Genomic DNA, 21697 nt, shown 5'->3' with positions numbered 1-21697 from the left:
ATCTTTACTTAACAACAGGGTTACCAAGGTATCTTAGAGCCAAGGCCACTTATCCGATTACCTTCTCATGATAATCATAACAAATTTGTGTGCCTCACGTTTAAACATCTTTAAACAAAAAATGAATGTTTTTAAGAAGGGATTATTAATTTACTGTATTAATTGTACTTAAGGCACTACATGATGTCTCCATTGTAAGGCAGTCAGCAAATTTTATAAATCTATTGCACGGTAACACAACCGAACAAATGTATCTCTACTTCAGTTCACAACACAGGGGAGATTCATCCTTGTGGTTCCCTATTTTATTGTGGAGCATGGGCGCAGTTACAGTGGCAGTTGGTATTGTTGTAGGGTTTTACTTGATAAGAAAGTACAGAGAAAGTAAATGGGGAAAATGCAAAAGCAAACGTCGCATGGAAGGGAAAGTAAGTACTTGATTTCCTTCGTCGTTTTACCTAGGCTGAGAGCCAAGGGTAGCTTAGGCCTAGTCGGAGATTAGCCAAGCAGAACATTTTTCCGTGGGAACTTTGCCTGAATGGCTGTAACAGGCTGAAACTGGTAGCATAACGTTAAGGCAAGAGTAAAGTTACCTTGCCTATCACTAAATATGCTGTTATATATCTCACAGTATACCTGACTTGTTGCCTACCGTAGACTCTATCACTTGCCGGTAGTGTACCTGGCATCCTTACCCCTCAGCAGTAGGCCTAGAACAGCATCACATCCCTGCCATGACCATCGTAGCCTATTATAGAATAGGCTCAAGGCCTAATATCGTAATATTTTTTGAGGTTACCAGGACTATGAGCCTCCCATAGGTCTTGGCTTAAAACATTTGATTAGGCCTGGACGAATCAGCCTAGGCTCAACTAATTTGGTTTGGCGAATCTAAGAAGGTGTAGCATTAATGAACTAGGCCTAACATGTAGAAGGAGCACGGGGCAAACCTAGAGGAAACCTTGTCCATGTCATACAGTGGGCCTAGGCTATTCAGTCTTGTGAAGGGCCTAAACTAGCCTACTGCAGACTTGCTTAGGCCTATGTTCTCCAAAATGAGCCAAAGCAACTATCCAAAGGCAAGGGAAGCAGTATTCATTAGCGATAAGCTAGAGACCAGGGTAAAATTTTACAAGTTGCCAGTAAGACTCCAGCCAGCCGGTTTTGCATGAAAAACAGTTTTGGGTTTTTCATGCAAAAGTGGCTAGGAAATGATAGGCCACTAAAAGAACCTAAAGATATCAACCTAACGTAACCTAGCTACGTTACAATTTTGCCACATTAGCTGTGAAGGGGGCCGGGTGTTGTCTTGCCTTACGAGTCGTAATTTGATTAATTTTTTATTTATCATTTGTGCATAGTGTTTATGGGGTTCAATATAACGAGAATGAAGCTCTCTCTTCAAAAATGTAGGTTACAATTTCATATCGTGTATTGGCAACCTATAAAGTAATACCGAGACCAGTAGGTGTAGGTCAAATATAGCCCAGACTAGCCATTGCAGGTAGCCTAAGCCTAGCCTTTCTTAGTAGCCTATAGGCCTATCCCAGGTTAGACCTAGGCTAGTCACACTTGGTATTTGCTTGATAGTGGATTGTTTTCATGGTGTCAGTCAGATCCGTGGCACTGGGATCTGGCAGGGAAAGCCTATTCAAATGATCTTAAGCAAAATTTAGGCTAGTTCAAAAAGATTTTTATGCATGGGTACTAGGCTAAGCCTAAGGTCAAGGCTTCATTGTTTTCTAACTGCTGTAGGCCGTGTTAACTGCAGTAGTATCCAGTTATGGCCCAGCTAGCCTAAGTGAAATTAAATTTTATCCGCCTGTTTGTTCATTTTTTTTTAATTATATTACAATTTTTTTATATATATCCTACAGTTATTGAATAGGACTTACAACCTAGCCCCCATCTGCATCTTAGTAATAAAGGACGTTTTAGTCATAGGCTTAGTCTAATTTGGGATGGCCTGAGTCAGGCATCCTTGAACCCCATGTAATATGACATAAAATTTAATGTACATTTTGAGCTAGTGAAATGCATCTGTGCAGATTAATATAACATTTAGAAACTGGTATAATTGATTGTGCTCCTCTTGGTAGCTGGAAAGTGGAACACCCAGTTTTATTGGGATCAAGACCAAACGGGAGGCTGGAGATAAGTATGAGAATTTCACTGGTGTCCTTTGCATCAAATGAGAGTTAGTAATCATATGCAGAAGGATTCTCACATTGCACTTGTGTTGCACATGAGTGCAAGCCTACACACAGTGTGCTTAATTCCCACTTAACTTTTCTGGTTTATTTGAATTTCATATTTGCTCTACAAACCCAGCCAGTGGACATGTGTAGGCTATAATGAGCTTGAAGTTTTGCTGTTGTAGACATTGTTAGTGTTGATGCATGAATGCTAATTTATTAGTCTCATAGAGGGGGATTTGTTGTCTAATAATAGAATCTCCAACTCTGAGCTTTAATAATAAAATTATTACTCTTGAACTCCATGATTGGTAAGCTAATGAATACTGCAAAAAACACCAGGTTCCTGCAAAAAAGCAATCATTATTGCATCAGTCATAATTTGTCTCATAGGTTGTTCAAGACAGTAATTTCCCTTGCTTAAGAGCTATGACAGTTACTTTATGGTATAGTAATGATGACACTATCTTGTGGTCCAGGGTTGAGTCCACACTTCAGTAAAACATGTCATAAACACGGAAAATTGTTGTATACACATCCTAAAATTGAGAACAGATCTTTACTAAATTCTGGGAAGTCATTTGAAGCACTGGTTAGGACTTCCGAAGTTAGGTATTTGACCTGTTTGTGGTATTTTTGCAATTAGTTGCCAGTGTTTGTTTATAACAACTTTTGCTAGAGCATGGATGCATCTATCACCTGACAGTGATTGGAAGATGATTGATATGAATCGAGATTATTCTCGTGTGGGACAATGAGAGGCAGAGATAGAGAGACAGTTTCCATAGGAGATATAAAAGGTGAAGGGATCACTGAAGTTTATAGTTGGGGAAGGTGAGACTTGGGTTCATGGGTTGAGTAAGTATCATAGTTTAGAAGTTGGACAGAGGATCCAGTCTTTGAGCGAGGCATAATTGGCAAACATAGAAGGAGCCTAGTCTACTTGCTGAAGGATATCTGTAGATTTACAGTCAATGTTTAAACCTCATATTACAGCATGGTACACCCATACAGGATTGTTTTGTATATCATCTGCCCATTTCATAATGTTCTCCGTGAGTTTGACAAATGTGAAGAGCTTTTTGAGAACCTTTGGGCATTCTTCATCCTTAAGAGGTCCTCCACATATAAAACTTGCTTTTGTTTGACAGTAGTTAATGGCCAAGTCTTCTTAGTCCTTTTCCAACTCAGCAGTGATGGCTGGTTCATCAGCATTATGTCCCACTTCCCAAACATCAGCGGGAAATTTGATTTTGTTCCGACATGATATACAAACCATCGGTCCTTTACATTAGGAATTACTTGCGGCGAAGCTGGACATGGCCGTTAAACTCTTGAACAATGTGGTTAGGCAGTAACTACCGTCAGGTAGGCAGGGAATACCTGCCTGCCCTGATGTAAACATTCCAGTTTGCTTTAGGCCAGCATGCATTGCAGATGTGTTTGGGGATCTCTTTGCCTGACTGTTGTTAAGCTCTTTACTATCCTGGTGGGATATTTCTGTATTTTTGTGAATATATTACGTGTGTTTGATATTTTCCCCTGCGTCTGTGTCTTGGGTTTGACAGCCAAGGGCGTATTTAGAGGGGCGTAACCAAGTGGTGGTAATGCTTCTCTTCCAGTAGATACTGAAGGCTTTCCCCTGTATGTTCGGAGATTTTAGATTGGGACATAATATCTTCGCTCCCCTACACTGATCGGGACGTAAAGAGTTTGCTCCCCTTCTTGGGCTCCCACCCTCCCTGTACAAGGGCATGACTACTTCCTTTCTACTTGTGCTGAGTGTTGTTTTTGCCGCCTGCACTATGGAGAGTTGTTTGAGGGGTGGGGGGGGGGTTGCGGGCGTCGTCAGTAAGTTTCGCTTTCCCAGCGCCCTTGGTGGCCTCCCCTCCTTCCTTCTCTCTCCCTGTAGGTTCTTCCTTATCTGTCCTTTGGTAGAGAGCTCTCTCCTTCGCTCTCTTCACGAAGACCGCGCGGGTGGTTGGGCGACCACTTTTAGGGCCTCCTCTTGCTGCGTAGGGCAGTTCCCTTGTGAGCGAGAGGAGTCTCCCTCTACTAATCATCTTTGCTTTTTCTTTCAGGTTGACAGTGAGCATTGCAGGCACATCAGTAGTTGGTTGGATATCTCAGTTGGGATATCTTTGCCTGAAGGAGTCCCAACGTTCATACAGTGGCTTAGTTCCATGTCGGGATCATTCCGACTCTGTTCCCACCGATGTGGATCGATTGCTGTCATTGCTGGCCTTCATATATGCTGTGACACTGCCTCTGGTGTATCTGTGGTCCATCTGCTCCTGCTGTTTCCTGTGTTATGCTTCTGTTGACTCGATGACAGTCTCTGGCAGCTCTTCGTGGTCTGCCACAGCTGTCCTGATCGTTCCTGTCACTGCTGGTGATGTTCATGTGACATTCCTGGCCGTTGCTGTAGCTCCTGCCTTCCGAACCGTTTCTGTAGCTCCCACATCGGCTGTCCTGATCATGCCTGCTGCTTCTCTTGGTGGTCGTGTCCTGGGCTGCTTCCGTTTTGATCCTGCCTAGCTGGCCTGGAGGTTACGATGTTTCATGTCCACCATCCTGTAGATGTCAGAGTGAAGGTGAAGGAAGTCACCCTGTGGAAGTAGCCGCCATCTTCAAATTATCTTCGATTTCGTCTTCTGCTGCCTCTTCCCTGCCTCTCCCGAGGTTCAAGCAGGTCTCGGAAACCGGATAGACCCCCATCGGCCGAAGGAGAGGAAGGCTGCTTCTTTCCCCTTGATGCCCTTGGATGTCTAGGGACTACCTCCTTCCGAGGAGGCAGTGGGTCTCTCGTTGGCTCTTTCCGACCTTCAGGTTAGGGAACCAATTTGCATACCCCTGGGTTTTGAATGTCGGGAGCCATGGGCTTGCAGACCTCGGTTTATGCTTCCGTTCCCAGTCCTAGAGGTTCCGCTTCTAAGACGGGCTGCTTTCGGGCGCTTGTTCGCGAGCCACTCTGCGTGCTCTAGATTCTGTGGAATATCGAGTATCCCAATCTGGTCTGGAGAGTACTCTCCCCGACCCAGTTCGGGAGCAGTGCGAGAGAAAGAGCCAAGGCACCCAGGTGTCTCAGCTCTTCCTACCAGCACTACAAGCGCTCCCTGAGTGCTTACTAGTGCTTGGTTGGTTCCCAGCCTGGTGTCTCAGCCCTATCGGTTTGAACACCAGAAGAGTCAGGGAAAAGATTCTCTTCAGTAGTCTTGTGGGACTTCTAAGGGACTGACTCCCTTCTGGGAGACAAGTTTCTCTCGTTGGCTTTTCCCACCCTTGGGTGGGAACCAGTTCGCATTCTCCCGTGGGGTCTCGCGTTTCTGGCCCTGCAAGAGCACGGCCTCTAGAGGCCGCGCCCTCGTTGTGAGTCTTAGAAGTTTGCGTCTAAGACTGGTTCTGTGCCTGGCTCTTTTCAGTTTCTTAGGAATCCAAAAGCAGCCACTACCGATTTTTGGGAATCTCATAGGTCACTCGAATTCTATGAATCACTAGCACCTCTTCTGGTGAGCGGCACAGGTGTCTTGATACTGCCCGCCAGCTGCTTCGGTTGCTTGGTCGGGTTTCATCCTCTTGTCTAAGGTTCAAGCATACAGGATAGCAGACAGAGAATTCCCCCTTTAAACCTTCTTCTTGAGGGGCCTCAGCCTCGAAGGAGTTTAGAGTTCGGAAAATTAGCGCTAGTTCACAGCAGACGAGTTCCTCCCTGTCCAGTTCCAATTGCGTTTGCGGGATCGGCTTACTCACCCCGCCCAGCCCCTGGTTGCATTCGCAAGACTGGCTCAGCTCGCCCCACTTGCCTCCCAGTCCACCGCTTACCACCCAGTCTTCTCGGTTTTTCCGAATTGGGCTCTCAGCACTTTTTGAGTGAACTTTCTGCTCTTCCCAGGAAAGTGCTTTGCCACGGCACAAGCACTCTTCTTCCCCCGTGTGGCAATAATCACCTTAGGTTGATTATTGCTCACGGTCCACCTCTCCTGCTGGTCTTACTGGCAGGACAGGTGGGGTACTCTTTCTTCTCACCTGTTCTCTTTTCCTCATGGTTATTCTGAGAGTTGCGAGATGGACAGAGAGTGCTCCAACGAATTTGTCTTTCTTTGGAGTTCGGCTGCTTGGCGTACTTTTGCTGTTGGTTCCCCGATTGTCTCATAGTACAACAAGGTAGCCGAGGAGGGTTTCTTGGGGTCTGTCAAGGTTTCCCTCCAAGGAGAGAGGTTCAGGAGCTCCATGCTTTGGAAGCAGCAAGGGTCTTCCTCTTCAAGTTGCAATCGCCCTCATTTCTCGGAGAACTTTGCACTGATTCATCAGCGCGAGGATCCCCAGGACAGGACCACGGCTCCCCCAACAAATAATCTTCATCACTCGCAACCCTTGCAGTTCCCAAAGGGGCCAAGAGTTTTGGGGCCAGCCGCGGTCCTTGCTTGCGAGAGCACTCTCGACCAGATGAATACTTTTCTTCACACAAGGAGTTCATTCAGGTCGAGACACTAAGCTCCTCCCCTGCCTCAACAGAGTACGAATTCTTCTTGCCTCGCAGGGTCTTGCCGACTGCAGGTTGTTCTGACTCTACTTCACCCAGACCAGGTTCTCTCTCTCTGCTTCTTCTTGCCATGAAGGGCATTCTCTTCCACAACGAGAGGCATCGATCTTGGAGGACACCTGCTGGTTTCCTCCAAGCAGTCTCCTGATGGATCCACAATCCTTCACTTTTAAGCTTTCTCTCCTCGGATACAACCATTCCTGGAAAGAACCCTGCCTTCTGGAGACTGGTCCTGTCCGGGGGTGGGTAATTCCTATACCAGACAGCAATCTGTGGGCAACTCTGGTGTTAAGAAGAAGGACTTTGTCCTAATTCGGATCTCTGGTTTCTTAAGTCCCAAGTTGGCTCGACCCTTAGGAACGAACCTTTACTTGGTTCTACCTTTCTCTTTCAGAGATTTGCCAGATATCGCAGTAATCAAAGTTCGTATCAGGGCACTACCTTGTCCTTTGGACAGTGGCCAAGACCTTTGGGTCTTAGTCATCTCAGCTCAACCTCAGGTTCAGCCAGCCCCCCCTCAAAAGAAGTCCCAGGCTTTGGAAGATGATCACAGAACACATAGCCCTCTTCTTCCCTTCTGGGAAAGTGTGCATAATTATGTCTCTTTCCACCCTCTTTTCCATAAGGGAGGAGGGTGGAAGGGAAGAGAGAAAGAATTATCAACCAGGCAGAAGTTCTCTTAATGCAGATGCCTGGATGAAATTTCTCGAGTCTCTGGACCCAGCAGCAACATTGCCAAGACATGGGAATGGATTCCTTCAGGAGAAGTATCTATTTCCCTTGGGTCTCGGCAATTCTTTTCATCAGACTTCCATCCCACTTCCTCTCCCGTGCTCCTGACTCGGGAAATGCCAGCCCGACTAGAGCTAATCATCTTGGTATGCTGTTATCTTGCAGAAGCTTCCCCATGGTGGAGAATGCAGGAGGTCTGCTTCCATTCCTCCATCCTTCTTCCCTCTTTGAAGTATGAGGAAAGTTAGGCTAATGCTTGATTGAAGGAACCTTCAAATATACTTGCATATTCTCCTCACATCGTGTGTCTACTTCCCGATTCACTGATCGAGGAATGGGCGCACACCTGTAAGACTTTGTCTTGAAGGTGTGTGACCGAGACGATTAGTACCTTCTCATCATCCGGAACTCAAGGCAACCTTTTGGCCTTCTGAGAATTCAGGATGAGTTTTGCAACACTCAGTGGTTTTGTTGAAAAACAAAACCACAGTAGTGGCATGCATCGACAAACGTGGGAATCGTTTTTTCCTGCTGTTTCATCTGTCAACATTTGCAGGTACTCGAGTGTTCTGTAGCACACTCGATGGCTCAATTAGCCAGGTACATTACCAGTGGGGATGTATTGGTAGGCGAGCTCAGCCTCGGGTTTGAGTGATTGGAATGGAACGTGCTCTTCACTCTTTTCCTCACGAAGATTCACGAAGAGACTGCTCAACTAAGAGATCCCTACCATCTTTCTGTTGCCTCCTGGCACAACAAAGTCGGTAGTTTTCTCACTCCTTCATACCAGACCCATTGGCCACTACAGTGAGGCATGCTGTCTTTTGGGAAAAATCGATATCTACATTTTCCCCTCTGTATTTGTTTGTTTCATTAGGGGTTCACAAGCATTGCTCACCCCGAGTTACAGACAAATGCTGGAAGACTTCGCCTTTCGCCCAACCGGATAGCTCTGCTTCCGAGGCATCGAGAAGAGTTCAGCTTGACCCAACCTCCTGTAGCAGCTACACAAGAAGCGGTTCTTCAGGCAGTACATCCCAGTGTGTTCAGGACTGGGAGACCTTCCAGCTTTCCTTGCAAGCTTAGGCTTTCTCGCTGAGCAGCAGTGGATATAGCTGGATATCTCTTGAAGTTCTCTGCAACGCTGTCCTAGGGACCGGATCCGTCTTCGCTGCTTGGTGTCGTTGACAGAAATTCTTATTTGGTCAGAGTTGCTCTTCAAGTCTAGACTTCCTTGTCTTCTCTGCCGAGGGCTGCTTCTCTCCCTTTCGTTTGTGAAGAATGTAGGCCCTTGCGACCTAGTCTTCTATCTGAAGTAGTCTTTTTCTCCTCAGTCGAGATTTAGCTATGGATGAGAAGCTTCTCCAGTCTTGCTGTCCCAGGGAACTGTTCCCTGGGTTGCATGCGACTCTCGTTTAGGGTTCCTGCCCTGTGCTCTGCACGTGCCCTTATGAGAGTCGTCGGACAGAGATGTGCCCTCTTAGGACCATCTCTCATCTCGCTCTGGCCTTGGCGTAGAAGATGGAAGAACAGGTGAAGGGGATCAATACCTCGACTCCTTCTCGGATGTCATAAGTGGACTCCGAATCCATCAACATCTATTGTCGGGTTTGAGTCCTTCTTGTTCCCCTCCTCCTTGGACTTTGTATCGGTGATCCAGTCAATCATTACCTTGTCCAGTTAGGGAGCTGTGGTACTTTCTGAAGGCTCAACATTCCTAACCTGGATATCGTTGACGTTTTCACTAGTACTATCTCTCCCAAGGAAGAAGTGTCTAAGGACACATCTTTCTCCCGGCTTCGCAAAGCAATTGAAGGAGGTACTCGGCAGCTGGCGACAACGATACCGGTACTTTCGACCCGAGAGCTCACTAAGTCAGTGGCTTGGTCCATCCCTTGCATTCCAGAAGTTTCTGTCGGTCTGGAAGCAAGATGTGATCTCATAGACCACACTCTTGCCTTTTTCCTGTGGTCTTGCCCACAGGCCCTTGGAACCTTTTTTCCTTGGCCCTGTGGTGGCTGCTCAACAAGTTGTGTTTTCTTACCCAGCTCCTTCCAAAGGACTAGTAGCATCTTGCCTAAGGTGTTGGTTCGGAAGTGAGAAGGATTCCAAGAGTGACTGGCTCTCTCCTCCTCCTTCCTCGTCCTCCTACTTCTCCTCCTTCGGGATGAGAATGGGACTCGAACCAATACTTGCTGGATCTGGCATCTGATGCGGTAAGACTACACATCGAGCACCTGTTCCATTTTTCTTCTAGAATCATAGAAGCAATTCTGCTCCCTCCTCTAGCAAGGGGAGGAAGGAGAGACTGGCAATAAGGGAATCCCTATCTTGGGTTGTCCTTACTGCCTCCAACTCTAAGATTCTTCCCAGCCTATTTCGTATGAGTTAGTTTCCTCACTCATGCAAAAAGGTCCCAGTATCTGACATTTGATCTTGCGGTTCCTACACTCCAATCAATATATCAGAGGCACAGTACTCATCCTTGCTCTTTCAACCAGGAGGAATAGCCCAGGTGTGCAGAACTCCAGTCAGTTCAAGAGACTCACTCAGATTCCTCCCTCCAACCAGTGAGTCTTCCTAATGTAAAGGACCAATGGTTTTTATATCATGTCGGAACAAATCACAATTTTTGAAAGTAAATTGCATTTTTCCTAACTGCACAAACCTGAGATCCTTGACATTACATTTTATGCCCGCCTCGTGCCACCCCTCAATCTGAACCTGGACTGAAGGGCAAACTGGAATGTTTACATCTGGGCAGGTGGGTATTCCCTGCCTACCTGACAGTAGTTACTGCCTAACCACCTTGTTCAAGAGTTTAACGGCCGTGTCCAGCTTCACCGTAAGTAATCCCTAACGTAAAGGACCTCAGGTTTGTATACAGTAGTTGGGAAAAATACAATTTACTTTCAAAAATTGTGATATTTAAAGTCATTTAAGTCTTAAGGATTGTAGTGTCTTCCAGCAACCTTTTCCATGGGTTTGATATTACAGTTAGCATAGCTGCCTTCCATGTGGCAGGTCTAGTTGGGCACAGCTCATCAGGAGTCTTATTTGATCAGGTACATATGTATCCTCTTTAACTTTATATTTTTGTCATCATTGGCCCTCACTTTAAAGAACTCGTTATTTAGGAACTTCCTCCTACTACCTCCTGGCTTTGTAAATAACTAACTCCTTAACCCATCAGTCCAAGGACGTGGTATTCTTTTGGAGGAATGTACAAGAGATATGACCATCCTAATTCATCATGTCTTCCTTTGAGTCAGATAACTTTTGATTGGTTGATTTACAGTAAATGTACTTGCTTGCCATGTCCAATATCTGTATTTTTATAAAGCAAAACTTGTCATATTGTATATTTTGTCATTTTAGACTTGTAATAAACTGCTTATAATTGAGTTGTAAGCTATTCATTGTCATCCAGAGCTGTTAATCTAATTAACAGTACTGTATTTTATTTTGTTTATTTCATGCTATTTTTATCGATGCTTGTCTTTCTGCTGTTTGTTGATCCAGAAATAAGTCAGCCTACTGTTTCTGTACCTTATGTTATTTACAGATTGTTATTGTAACTGGTGCAAATTCTGGCATTGGAAAAGAAACAGCCCGAGACCTTGCCAGTCGTGGAGCAATTGTGATAATGGCTTGCCGAAATCGTCAGGCAGCCTTGGAGGCACTTCGTGACATTCGCACAACTACAGGTGATGGAGATCTGGTAAGTTTTCTTAAAAATTTGTTAACAAGGAGTTTATTTTGTAGAGCACTCTTGGCATGTGTTTTGTGTTCAAATTTAATGTAGAATTGTTTACAGTTTGTTTTGGTTGTTATGTTTGATATATGAAGTGGTGTGCTTATTTGTTCCTACACAAATACAAACCTTCAGTCTTTACATAGGATATTGCCTGTGAACCCAAGCTGGAATGGCCATTAACTTTCAAACAAAGTAATTAGTTACCGATGGTAGGGGTGAAGCCCTGCCAATTCAATGGTCTGCAATCTACTTTGCTTTCGGCCTCAGTGTTGCCATTTCCTATTTTCAAAAGGCGCTAGAGGGTCCTCCATAACACGCTAGAAACGCACTAAATAATTCTCATATAAAGCTAGAAAAAGTGCTAGGACTATTTTCAGTTACCAAAGTGACTTAATTACTATGTCATCCATGGCGATTCAGTAAAAAAAATCAAACAAAATTAAACAATGAAAACAGATATTAAGTACTAATAAGTAAAATAAGGAATATACTAGTTTACCTACTTGTATTTCAAAAATCCAATAAGAAAAGTTTTGGAATGTCCAGATCATCCTCCACTTCAAAGTTTATTATAGAAGATGCTTCCGAGCTTTGAGAAGTTCCAGGTTCGTCTTGAGTCTTGTACAGGCAGTCCCCAGTTATCAGCGGGGTTCCGTTTCTGAGGGTGTGATGATAACCGGAAATCGCCGTTAACCAAAAATTGGCGTTTTTCGGCGATTTTCAGGGGCTATCGGTGCCGAAAAGCACTGATTTTCAGTTATCGGCGCCAATACCCAATTATCGGCGATTTTCGGCGCTGAAAATTGCCGATTTTCGTCACTAGACAAGCACCATAAAACCGGATCGCTGTTAACCGAGCCCGCCGTTAACCGGGGACTGCCTGTATTTAGCTGAATCCCCACTAGTATCAACAACTTCTTTTGGCAATTTGTAATCATAGCAACATTTTCCTTTTCGCTTCAGGCCATAACGAGTAGCTAATACTGAATTTAAAGTCTTTAGATTCATCCTATTGCGGATCTTGGATTTGATATTGTTCATTTGACTAAATGTCCTTTCCACCTCAGCATTAGAATGAGGTAAGGACAGCAATGACACAGCTAAATTGGCAAGTTCTCCAAGAGGATTTTCCCCAGACGAGTCTGTAATTTCCTATTAGCATAATGTAACCAGACTTCAATTGCAACGCGTTTTCTATGGTGTTTGATGAACAGTCCGTGAGGCAATACTATCTTCTCTATAGCCCCACTTCCCCCATCGTCACCGTTCAGTACATGAAATCGGAATTCGAATTAAGTATGAGAGAGAGAGAGAGAGAGTATTCATGCTGCAGATGACAAATTTCAAATACCAGATCATTCAAAGTATTTTTGCTTATTTTTTCTGTTTTGGAATATTATTATTATATTATTATTATTATTATTATTATTATTATTATTATTATTATTATTATTATTATTGTTATTAAATATACAGAAACGCTAGATTTCCCATTAGATATATCCAAAAGGCACTAAAAAGCGTGACCGCGTCAGATGCGAAAAAGAAGCGCTAGAATTTTCCAAAACACACTAGATCTGGCCCATTTTGCGCTAAAATGGTAACACTGTTCGGCCTCCGTCCTGTCAAGATGTCTGATATATTCCCTGCCCAACTGCCATTTGACTTTTTCTGTCGTTTTGTTTGTGTTTATATGAGTGTTTGTTTGTTGCCTTATACTTTAATACTGCACATCCCTGATTTACATCAGCCTAAGGAGAGGAAACCATGCATTGTGAGGCACTGCCCAGGAATTAAGCAAGCCCAGTAATTGGTTCCTCTCCTCAATGGAAATACTGTACAATAGACATTCATATCCTGTGCACATTGTGCAGGAAGTATAACTGCAATCAATCAAGCCCGTGCAGTGAGTGTTGTTTCTGGCCTTCCAAACAGTGGGCGCAGTTTGGCCGGAAAAAGAAGAAAGAGTAGAAAGTTCCCGGTGTCATCAGAGTGGAATACTCCGCCAGTGATGCAGAGGATTCTCTCTGGATCCTTCTTGCCCCCGGCCAAGCTTCGTCCTACTGTTGCTACTCCTAAGGGAGCGGTCTCCCTTTCACTGCCTTCTACTACTTTGTCAGTAGAGAGTTAGCATGGGGGTGGTTGACCGGTATGACTCCTCTCCAGGGATCTCCGTTTACTCAGAGGGGAAATTATCCCCCATAACCTGACTTATGTTTCAGGTGTTGTGGAGCCTGAGGGTCTTAGGCAGTTATGGCCTTCCCTAGGCCTCCCAGGGGAGCCGAATGTGGAGGGTTTGATTTCTCAATTGAGGACCTCCAAGACCGTTCCTGTGACTGCTGCTACTGTGACTATGATGTCTACTGGTTTGAGAGCCACCACTATGGCAGTGGTTCCTACGGTCATGCCTCTGGTAGTGTGCCCTCAAGTGATTCCCTTGACATCGTCTTCGCTGGGTGATGTCCTTCTCCACACCTTGTTGTTCAAGGCCTGCTGCTATCAGAAGAAGTTGAAGAAGAGGAATCAGAAGTCGTTGTTGTCATCTTTGTTGTGTGCTTCCACCTCCTCCGCTTTTTCCTCCAAAGCTAGCAAGCGGAGGAAGAAGAAGGCTGCCTCTCCCAGCCATAAGAAGCCCCATAGGGCTTCTGAGGGCCAGTCTTCTTCCACTGGGTAGGCTACGGGATTTCTTGTTTGTGGCACAGTACTACCAGTACTGCAACTCCTGATCTGTCTACTGGCGTGGGAGCAACTGCTGCCCCAGATTCCATGGACCCCCAGTGCACCGGTACTGAGAATTCGCCTTCCTGGGTGGTTTAGGGTCCCCAGTCTATGGACCCAGGCCCAGCCTGACGAGAGAGAGTGGTGCTGAGCATGCAGGCAGAGAAAATGTAAACATCAAGTTATGGTTGCGATCACAGCAACCTTTATCATTCAGTAACCTTTCAGAAATTTTAAATAAAATGTAATTACGGTAGTAATAGCATTTAGGGTAACATAATATTCATTTTTCATTGAAAATTCATATTGTTACCCAGCATGTCAAAGTTTAATGTGGTTTCATCCATATTTCCAATATGTGACAATGGAAAGTGATGCCTTTTCCTCAGCTAAATGACGAACTGGTGAAAACAGGTTACTTTGTTATCGAGATCTCTTGGGAATTTTTGGGCCATTTTTGTTTTCTCTCTGATTACTAGATTTTTTCTGTTCATAAAATGATCACACCAGCCTGCTGTTGCTTTGAAATCTTTATTTCCTTCTTTGTTTGACATAGCCCATTTTAGGGCATATGATCTTATTTTATTTCTGGTTACAATGTAGCCATCTTGTCTCTGCTGGACTACCTGTTCTGCAACATTTTCCAACTCCGGCCAGTGAGTGCTTCCTCTTCTCATTGCACATTTTTTGTTTGGACATTTTTCTTAAATTATCCTCATTCTTTCTCCACTCTCGTTCCATCTTCTCAGTCATATTGAATGTTCTAGCAGCAGCACAGTTGTTCAAAATCTTGGCTACTTCTATAAGTTTCAATTTAGAACTAGCTTCATATTTTCTTCTTTTCACTGGTGGTTCCATGATTGATATGGGTACACGATAAGTTAATAGGAAATTTTAACTGACTTAGACAGTTTGTGATTGTTGATGAAGTGTAGGTAGATGGCCATTAATACACCAGGCTGTTTGTAACTTTGTAGAACAGCTCAGTCATACGAACGGTAATTATGTATGATAATTATCATACATTATCGTATTGTTGTTAGGGGTAGTTTGTGATTGGCGATGCAATGCAAACAAAACAATGGTTTCCCTTTTAGGCGACATTTGTAGGAAAAAATTATATAGAACATTTATTTTGAATTTTGTACAGTGTAAAAAGCATTTGTAATAACATCATCTTTACATACCAGTATTTACACAGATGGTTTTGCTAGCCTTTAGCAGATGGTTTTGTAATTTAGCAGTCATCGTATACTACAGGTATGAGATAAATTCCTGAAAATTTGTCATAATTTTTTACCTCATCTTATCTAAAGGTAGTCTTATATACGGTACCTACTGTTTAAGTGGAAACCCACCCAGCCTCTCCACAATTTAGCAGGTAGTCATGAAGAATTCTGACAAGAATATAAACATTCCAACACCACCTGGTGGGAAACAGGTGATTACAGAGACAGTCCTAGCAGGTTAGCCAAGCATTATTTTGTTTATTTTGAATGCCTGTCACACCTAACGGCACAAAGATATAAGCAAATTTGAGCAGTAGGTAAGTATCCAAATACTGTAATTTTATCATAAAAATTTTCATATTTTAAATAAAAGAGTGTGTTATGGGACAATAATTATAGATTTTGTATATCTTACAGATTTTTATGGACCTAGATTTGGCTGACTTGACATCCATCCGGACATTTGCATCAAATTTCCTTGAAAAATTTGATAAACTTGATGTGTTGGTGAACAACGCTGGTGTGTATGTTCCTCCAGATGAACGTAAGAAAACCAAGGATGGTTTTGAAATTCACTTTGGAGTTAACCACCTAGGTCATTTTCTCCTTACACATTTACTGCTTAATCGTATAGAAAGCACTCCAAATTCACGGTGAGCTTTAGTTCATGTAACTGTTTCAATAACTTAGCTTGCATTTTTTCATTAGTTTTTCTTTTGTCTTGTGGAAGATAAAAATATAATCCCTTATTTGGTAAAATTGTAATGACCAATACAGAACAGTTCACGTTCTAACATGCAGTTAATTGATATACTGTACAGTAGACCCCTGTATTCGCGGGCTTAGGGACCACAACCACTCGTGAATAACTAAAATTTACGTGAGACCCCCCCCCTCTAAAAATGCTTATAACTGCCCATTTTAATAGTTCAGACACCAAATATACCATAAACCATCATCCTAAAATACTTTAATATCATTTCAATGTCATTTTACAACATTACCCTTAAAAATATATGGCTTACAGCTATGAGTGAACACTTCTACAACTGTTACTCTTACCTAGGCAAAAACTAATCAAGTTACCCCTACATTCAGGCATGTACATATTCTTTCATATAGTATTCAAGCCATACTGTTTTCTTTTAATGTAGATAGGGGTAACACTGGTACATCGCATGGAGAACATTTAAAAAATATATATATATATATATTACTGATATTTTGCTGTGCTTACATTGATATTAATATTTGAAAATTAGTAAATCAATTTTTTTATCACAAAAATCAAATGAAAATATTTAGCAAATATTTTAGATATGCTCTATTTATTAATTTATTTTTTCTTTGTTAATAAGTTTTATCTCTTCTTTCTGTATTTCCCTTTGCTTCCTCGCACGTCTTCCTAATGAACATCATATCCTTTGGAAGCTTGAATTTCAAGTCAGTGACTCCAGTGGGCTTGTTCCGTATGAATGGGTTTCACTGACTGAATAGTAATAATAATAATAATAATATGAAAAAAACCTCGAATGGGTGAATGTTCCATGAATTAGCTACTAAGAGTTATGTTCCACAGAAAAATTTGCAAATAAGTGAATCCACGAATCTTGAACCACGAATAGTTGGGGGTCGACTGTATTATATTTCCTAATTTCTTCTAAAGCAACATGACTATATGCAGATATGAATTTTATATAAATAGTAATTGCTTTAAACAAGTTCAGTGCCTTACATAATGAAGTCAGTTATATTTCTAGGTGTTAGGTTATGGGAGGTTGCAGAAATAGATGGATTCTTTCTCAGCCAGCTAACTGTTTTGCATTTTTTCTGGTCTTGTATAGCATTCTGATTTATCGTTATCTATGTTGGTGCTTTTGCAGTGATGATATACATGCAGGAACAAAACTAGTTCTTAGGTGTGATTGGAAGATATGGCTTTTGGACAGAAATTTTAATGTTAAAGCATTGCTGGAGTTCTGCAGAAGCCAATAATTAAGGATATTGAATATGTACAGGTGCAGTGGTTAATAAACCTTGAGAGAAGTTATGTAAGAACAGTAAGAGAAATGAAAGCGTTTATAAAATTAAGCAAAGCATGCCTAACCCATTTGGGATTACTCGATGCTAAGTTTATGACAGGGAAGGCAGGAATATGAAAGTAAAGGTATAAGGATAAAAAACAAAACAGAAATGAAGAGGTGAAGTTAAGTAAAGAAGGTTTGTAAGGAAAAAATCAAGCCAGTGAACATATATTAAAAATTATGGAAGATGGAAATCACTGGAAAAAGGTATACAATAAAAATTATGGAAGATGGAAATCACTGGAAGAAGGTATACAAAGGCAACAGAATTGTATGGAATGATGTTTAGAAAGGACCATAGACAAAGAGATAACGTGAAGAAATGAAAATACAAAGAGAGCAGTTTAAACAAGAAAACATTCAACCTTTGACAGGAGACAAGCAAGGAAGAAAATAAGAAGCTTGGAGGAATAAGAGGAGGGATGCCAAGAGGCAGGTGGCCAGAGCAAAGAGGAAGATGTGTAATTTATTAAATCATTCTTAACACACCATAGGAGATATATTTTTTCATATAAATAACTTGCCAACCAATTATAGGAAATTTTTTTTTTTTCATATAAGTAACTTACCAAATAATTACATAGCTATAGTGTCTATCTCGCACTGCAGCCTTTTATTTAAAAAATCGCGGTAGCACTTCAATTGTTTAGTGTATGTGACAAGCCTCGCTCACTAACAGGCGTACTGGAAACGACTTAGCAGAACACTTCATTCTGTTTATGCCAGCTCCTGAGTAAACATCAAGGGTTTGCAGCAGTCTTTGTTCATTGGTTTTTGGTTGAATAAGCGGATTTCGGTAAAGTATTATCATTTATTTTTAGTAGCCTTCAAGCTTTGATGGCTTTCAGGATCAGTTTTTCTAGTTTTGTAGTATTATGTCTGATTCAGGTTCATCTAGTTTTCACTACTGTACTGAAGGTTGCAAAACCAGGTTTATCAAATCTTCATATGTCTCATATAATTTGCAGTAAGTGTAGGGAACAGTAATGTAGTAAGGAGAGACCTTGTGCTGAATTTCATGACTGGCCCGAGCACCAAGCACCAGCTCCCAAGCACCCAGTGCCAGCTCCCAAGTGTTCAGTACCAGCTCTCAAGTGCTGAGCGCCAGATGAGCATAAGTGGAAGGTACTTAAGTCTCACCTAGACAAGTAAGGGATAGGAAGAAGAATGCGACCTCTATAGCCGAGAAATGTGCTTCTCTTAGCCTAGAATCTATTCCTAAGCTTAGGTTAGAAGATAGCCCTACTATTCCTTCTTCCATCCATCCCGCTTTTTCTCCTGCTATTAACCCAACTACTTGTAATCCACCTGCTGCCGCACCTGGCTCCCTTGCTTCCAATTCTTCCCATTGCCAGTCTCGAGTCTAGGTTTGACAAGAAATTTAATCTATTAGTAAATACAGTGAAGTGGAGGAGGTGGCTACTCGTCCCACCTGTTCTCCTAGATGAAGGTCACTGTCCTGCTCCCCTGAACCTGGGAGAAGGCATACTGGAAGTTCTAGGGAGGCCAGTGGTGTTGACCCATGGGTACCTACCCCCTCAGTTGAGCCTGTTGCGCTTTCCCAGGTATCGGCAGACAGCCACTGGAAAGGCGTCTTGACAGGTGACAGTGTTGTGCAAGTGAAGGAGTGGCTTCTCGTCCCACCGTTTCTCCTAGACGAAGGTCTCTGTCCTGTCCCCCTGAACCTGGGAGAAGACACGCCAGAAGTCCAAGGGAGGCCAGTGGGGTTTGCCCACGGGTAGCTGCCCCCCTCAGTTGAGCCTGTTGCGCATTCCCGGGTATCGGTAGACGCCACTGGAAAGGCGTCTTGATGGATGTGCACCAGTTATCATCCAGTTCCAAGGATTCTGGCACTGACCTGAAGGCACTGCAAGCACTATCTTGATGCCTCTCGCCCTCGGAAGAGGCATGCACATGATGTTGCATGCCATTCTCCTCTGCCTGTTAGCGGTATAAGGAGGCGAATCTCAGCCCAGCCTTCCTGTTGTTTTGCTATGGATCCCTCTGTCTGACATCCACTCTGCATGGGACAGCCCGAGGCCCTCTCCCCTGAGTGCCCTTACTTGGCCCCCAAGCGCCCAACAAACTCTCTTAGGCACCCATTGTTTTCATCCAAGCACCCAGCTCCTCCTGAATGCTCGCCGCCACCTTCCAAGCGCCCAGCGCCAGCTGCCAAGCACCTGGCACCAACTCTTTTAGTACCAGTCTTTGCCTCGGACTGGCTAGGATTCCTTTCTCATGCAGACAAGGCCATCAGGGATGGCTGTCTTGAACTTGTGGCTTTTTTCTCCTTGGGGGTTTTGAAGAAAAGAGAATTATGGTGCTCCCTTACCACTAAAGGAGTCATTCAGATCCAGAAGTCGGGCCTCCAAAAGAAGTCGACTCAGGATCTTCTGGCTCATTCTTCCAAATGCCCCAGGATTCTTTTGCATCTGTTCCTAAGATGGTCTTCTCATCTCCAACATCCCTTCCATGGGAATAAACCCAAGTCAGAGTCTAGGACCCACTCCAGTATCGGCTTCTCGGCCAGGACTATCACAAGGAGCTCAACCAAGTCCTTTCCCAAGAAATGAGGAAGAAGTCTTCCGTGCACAAGTGGGAGCCAGACTTCTCGAGTTTTGGGAGAAGTGGGGTATTAGAGGGGCAGAACAGTGGATGATCAAGGTTCTGAGGGAGGGCTACTCCATTCCATTCATGGAGAGCCCCCCCTTTAGTCACTTCTCTGATCGTAATGATGGTCTACTCAAGAGGCTGGGAGAAATATTAGGCCCTTTTAGAGGAGGTCTCCTCTCTCCATTTAAAGAGAGCCATAGAAATAGTTGAGGACATCAACTCGGAGGGCTTCTACAACCATCTGTTTGTGTTCCCAAAATCATCGGATGTTAGAGACCTACCCTTAACATAAGCGCCCTCAATTGCTTCATCAGGAAGACAAAGTTCAAGATGGAGACAAACTAGTCAGTCCTTTCATCCATTCACCAGGGTGATTGGATAGCCTTGGATATGCAGGATGCATATATTTAAGGGACATATATTCAATTCACAACTGCCATACTATAAGATGTGATGAAAGAGAGATAGCTGCAAGATGGTACTAGGTCAAGCAATCAGTCACAAAATCATTGCATTCAGCAAATAGTTTGGTTACTTCAGCTGTTTTGCTTGATGAACACACAATATTGGCTCTGGTGTGTGAAACAGACGACCGAGGTGATATGCGAGTACATAAGTTTGTGCGTTAGAAAATATAGATTTTGTGTCTAATTCTGCCCAAAACTAAGTCTGATCGTTCATTAGCGAAGCTAGAGCGAGATCGTCAAGACGTAGCTTTGAGTGTTCCAATCTCTTAGAACTGGCAGGATAAGGTAAAGTTCAGACTCTTCTTTTTTCTATGTGAACTGGGGACTTGTGAGATCCGATTCATGTGTGTCTGAAGATGTGAGTGATTTTTCACATGGAGACTGTCCCAGAGGACTTGTGGAGTATTTCTGTTCCACTCCATTCCTATTCCTTTTCCCTCTCTCCCTCCTACAAGGATGAGAGTGGTATGACATTTGAGATGACCTGTTTTTACTGATTGACCTGTTCATGATTTGACAGATGAGTTATTTTCTGTATTCCCTTAGGTATTTGAGTGTTTATGATTTTGGAGCATTATTTCCTTAGAAGATTTTCTGATAGTTATGTGAAACATTGGATTTCATTCTTCGTAATTTTTAAGAAGTTATTTTTCGTTGATTTTTGTCAATAAAGGGTTTTAGTTTTGTGCTTAGTATCTCATTCCAGTAGTCCTCAGATTTTAGTTAGGGAAAGATATAACTTATGATATCGGCTCACGTTACACATAATGTCTCGGAATAAGCGAGATCAAACCTCTGTTCATAAAACAGAGACTTAAATCAAGTATAGGCTCAGAAATGGCCTTTACACATACGCCCACATCCCCATCCATCCGGACTCCAGGAAGTATCTAAGGTTCATCTTCCAGGACGCTCTCTCAGGCACCTCACGCCAGCGTCCAAATGCCTCTCTTCTCGGAATGCCCTAAACCAGGTCCCAAGCACCCAGCACCAGTTAAATCGGCCTCTCTACGGCACCCCAAGTGTCCACTCAAGTCCTCACTCCTATAGCAATGGCTGCATTTAATAGGTATATATGTCAGTCTATATCTGGACAACTGGCCTCTTTGATCCCCTTGGAGGGAAAAGTACATGAAGGACTTAAACAAGATTTTTCTCCTCACTCAGGAACTGGACATTATCATCAACCCGCAGAATTCCCATTTGGCTCCGTTGCAAGAGATCCTCTATTTGGGGATGAGTCTCAGCTCTCAGACTTTTCGGGCTTTTCCATCTGCCAAGAGAATCACCAGCTGCCTTCAGACTGTCCACAGTTTCTAGCCCTTCCGTCTTCCTTGGACCATCAGTGGATGAGCCTAC

At 43.3% G+C, this 21697-nt stretch overlaps 1 protein-coding gene across 2 annotated transcripts in view; it reads left to right on the top strand.

The window, feature by feature from the left end:
- Positions 1-232: 232 nt before the first annotated feature.
- The window catches only part of LOC136848777 (retinol dehydrogenase 11-like), a 43909-nt gene continuing 22444 nt past the window's right edge, over positions 233-21697 (top strand). The window contains exons 1-3 of one of the 2 annotated variants that reach the window (XM_067121380.1): positions 233-428; positions 11036-11191; positions 15592-15827. In XM_067121380.1, coding sequence (XP_066977481.1) covers positions 249-428; positions 11036-11191; positions 15592-15827 — 572 coding nt within the window. In that variant the 5' untranslated portion in view covers positions 233-248. The remainder of the gene's footprint in view (positions 429-11035; positions 11192-15591; positions 15828-21697) is intronic. The other variant, XM_067121372.1, reaches the window with a different exon arrangement.

The sequence above is a fragment of the Macrobrachium rosenbergii genome, chromosome 2 (assembly GCF_040412425.1).
Source record: "Macrobrachium rosenbergii isolate ZJJX-2024 chromosome 2, ASM4041242v1, whole genome shotgun sequence".
NCBI lineage: Eukaryota > Metazoa > Arthropoda > Malacostraca > Decapoda > Palaemonidae > Macrobrachium > Macrobrachium rosenbergii.
The sequence above is the reverse complement of the archived record's forward strand: the minus strand, read 5'-3'. Positions and strand labels throughout refer to the sequence as shown.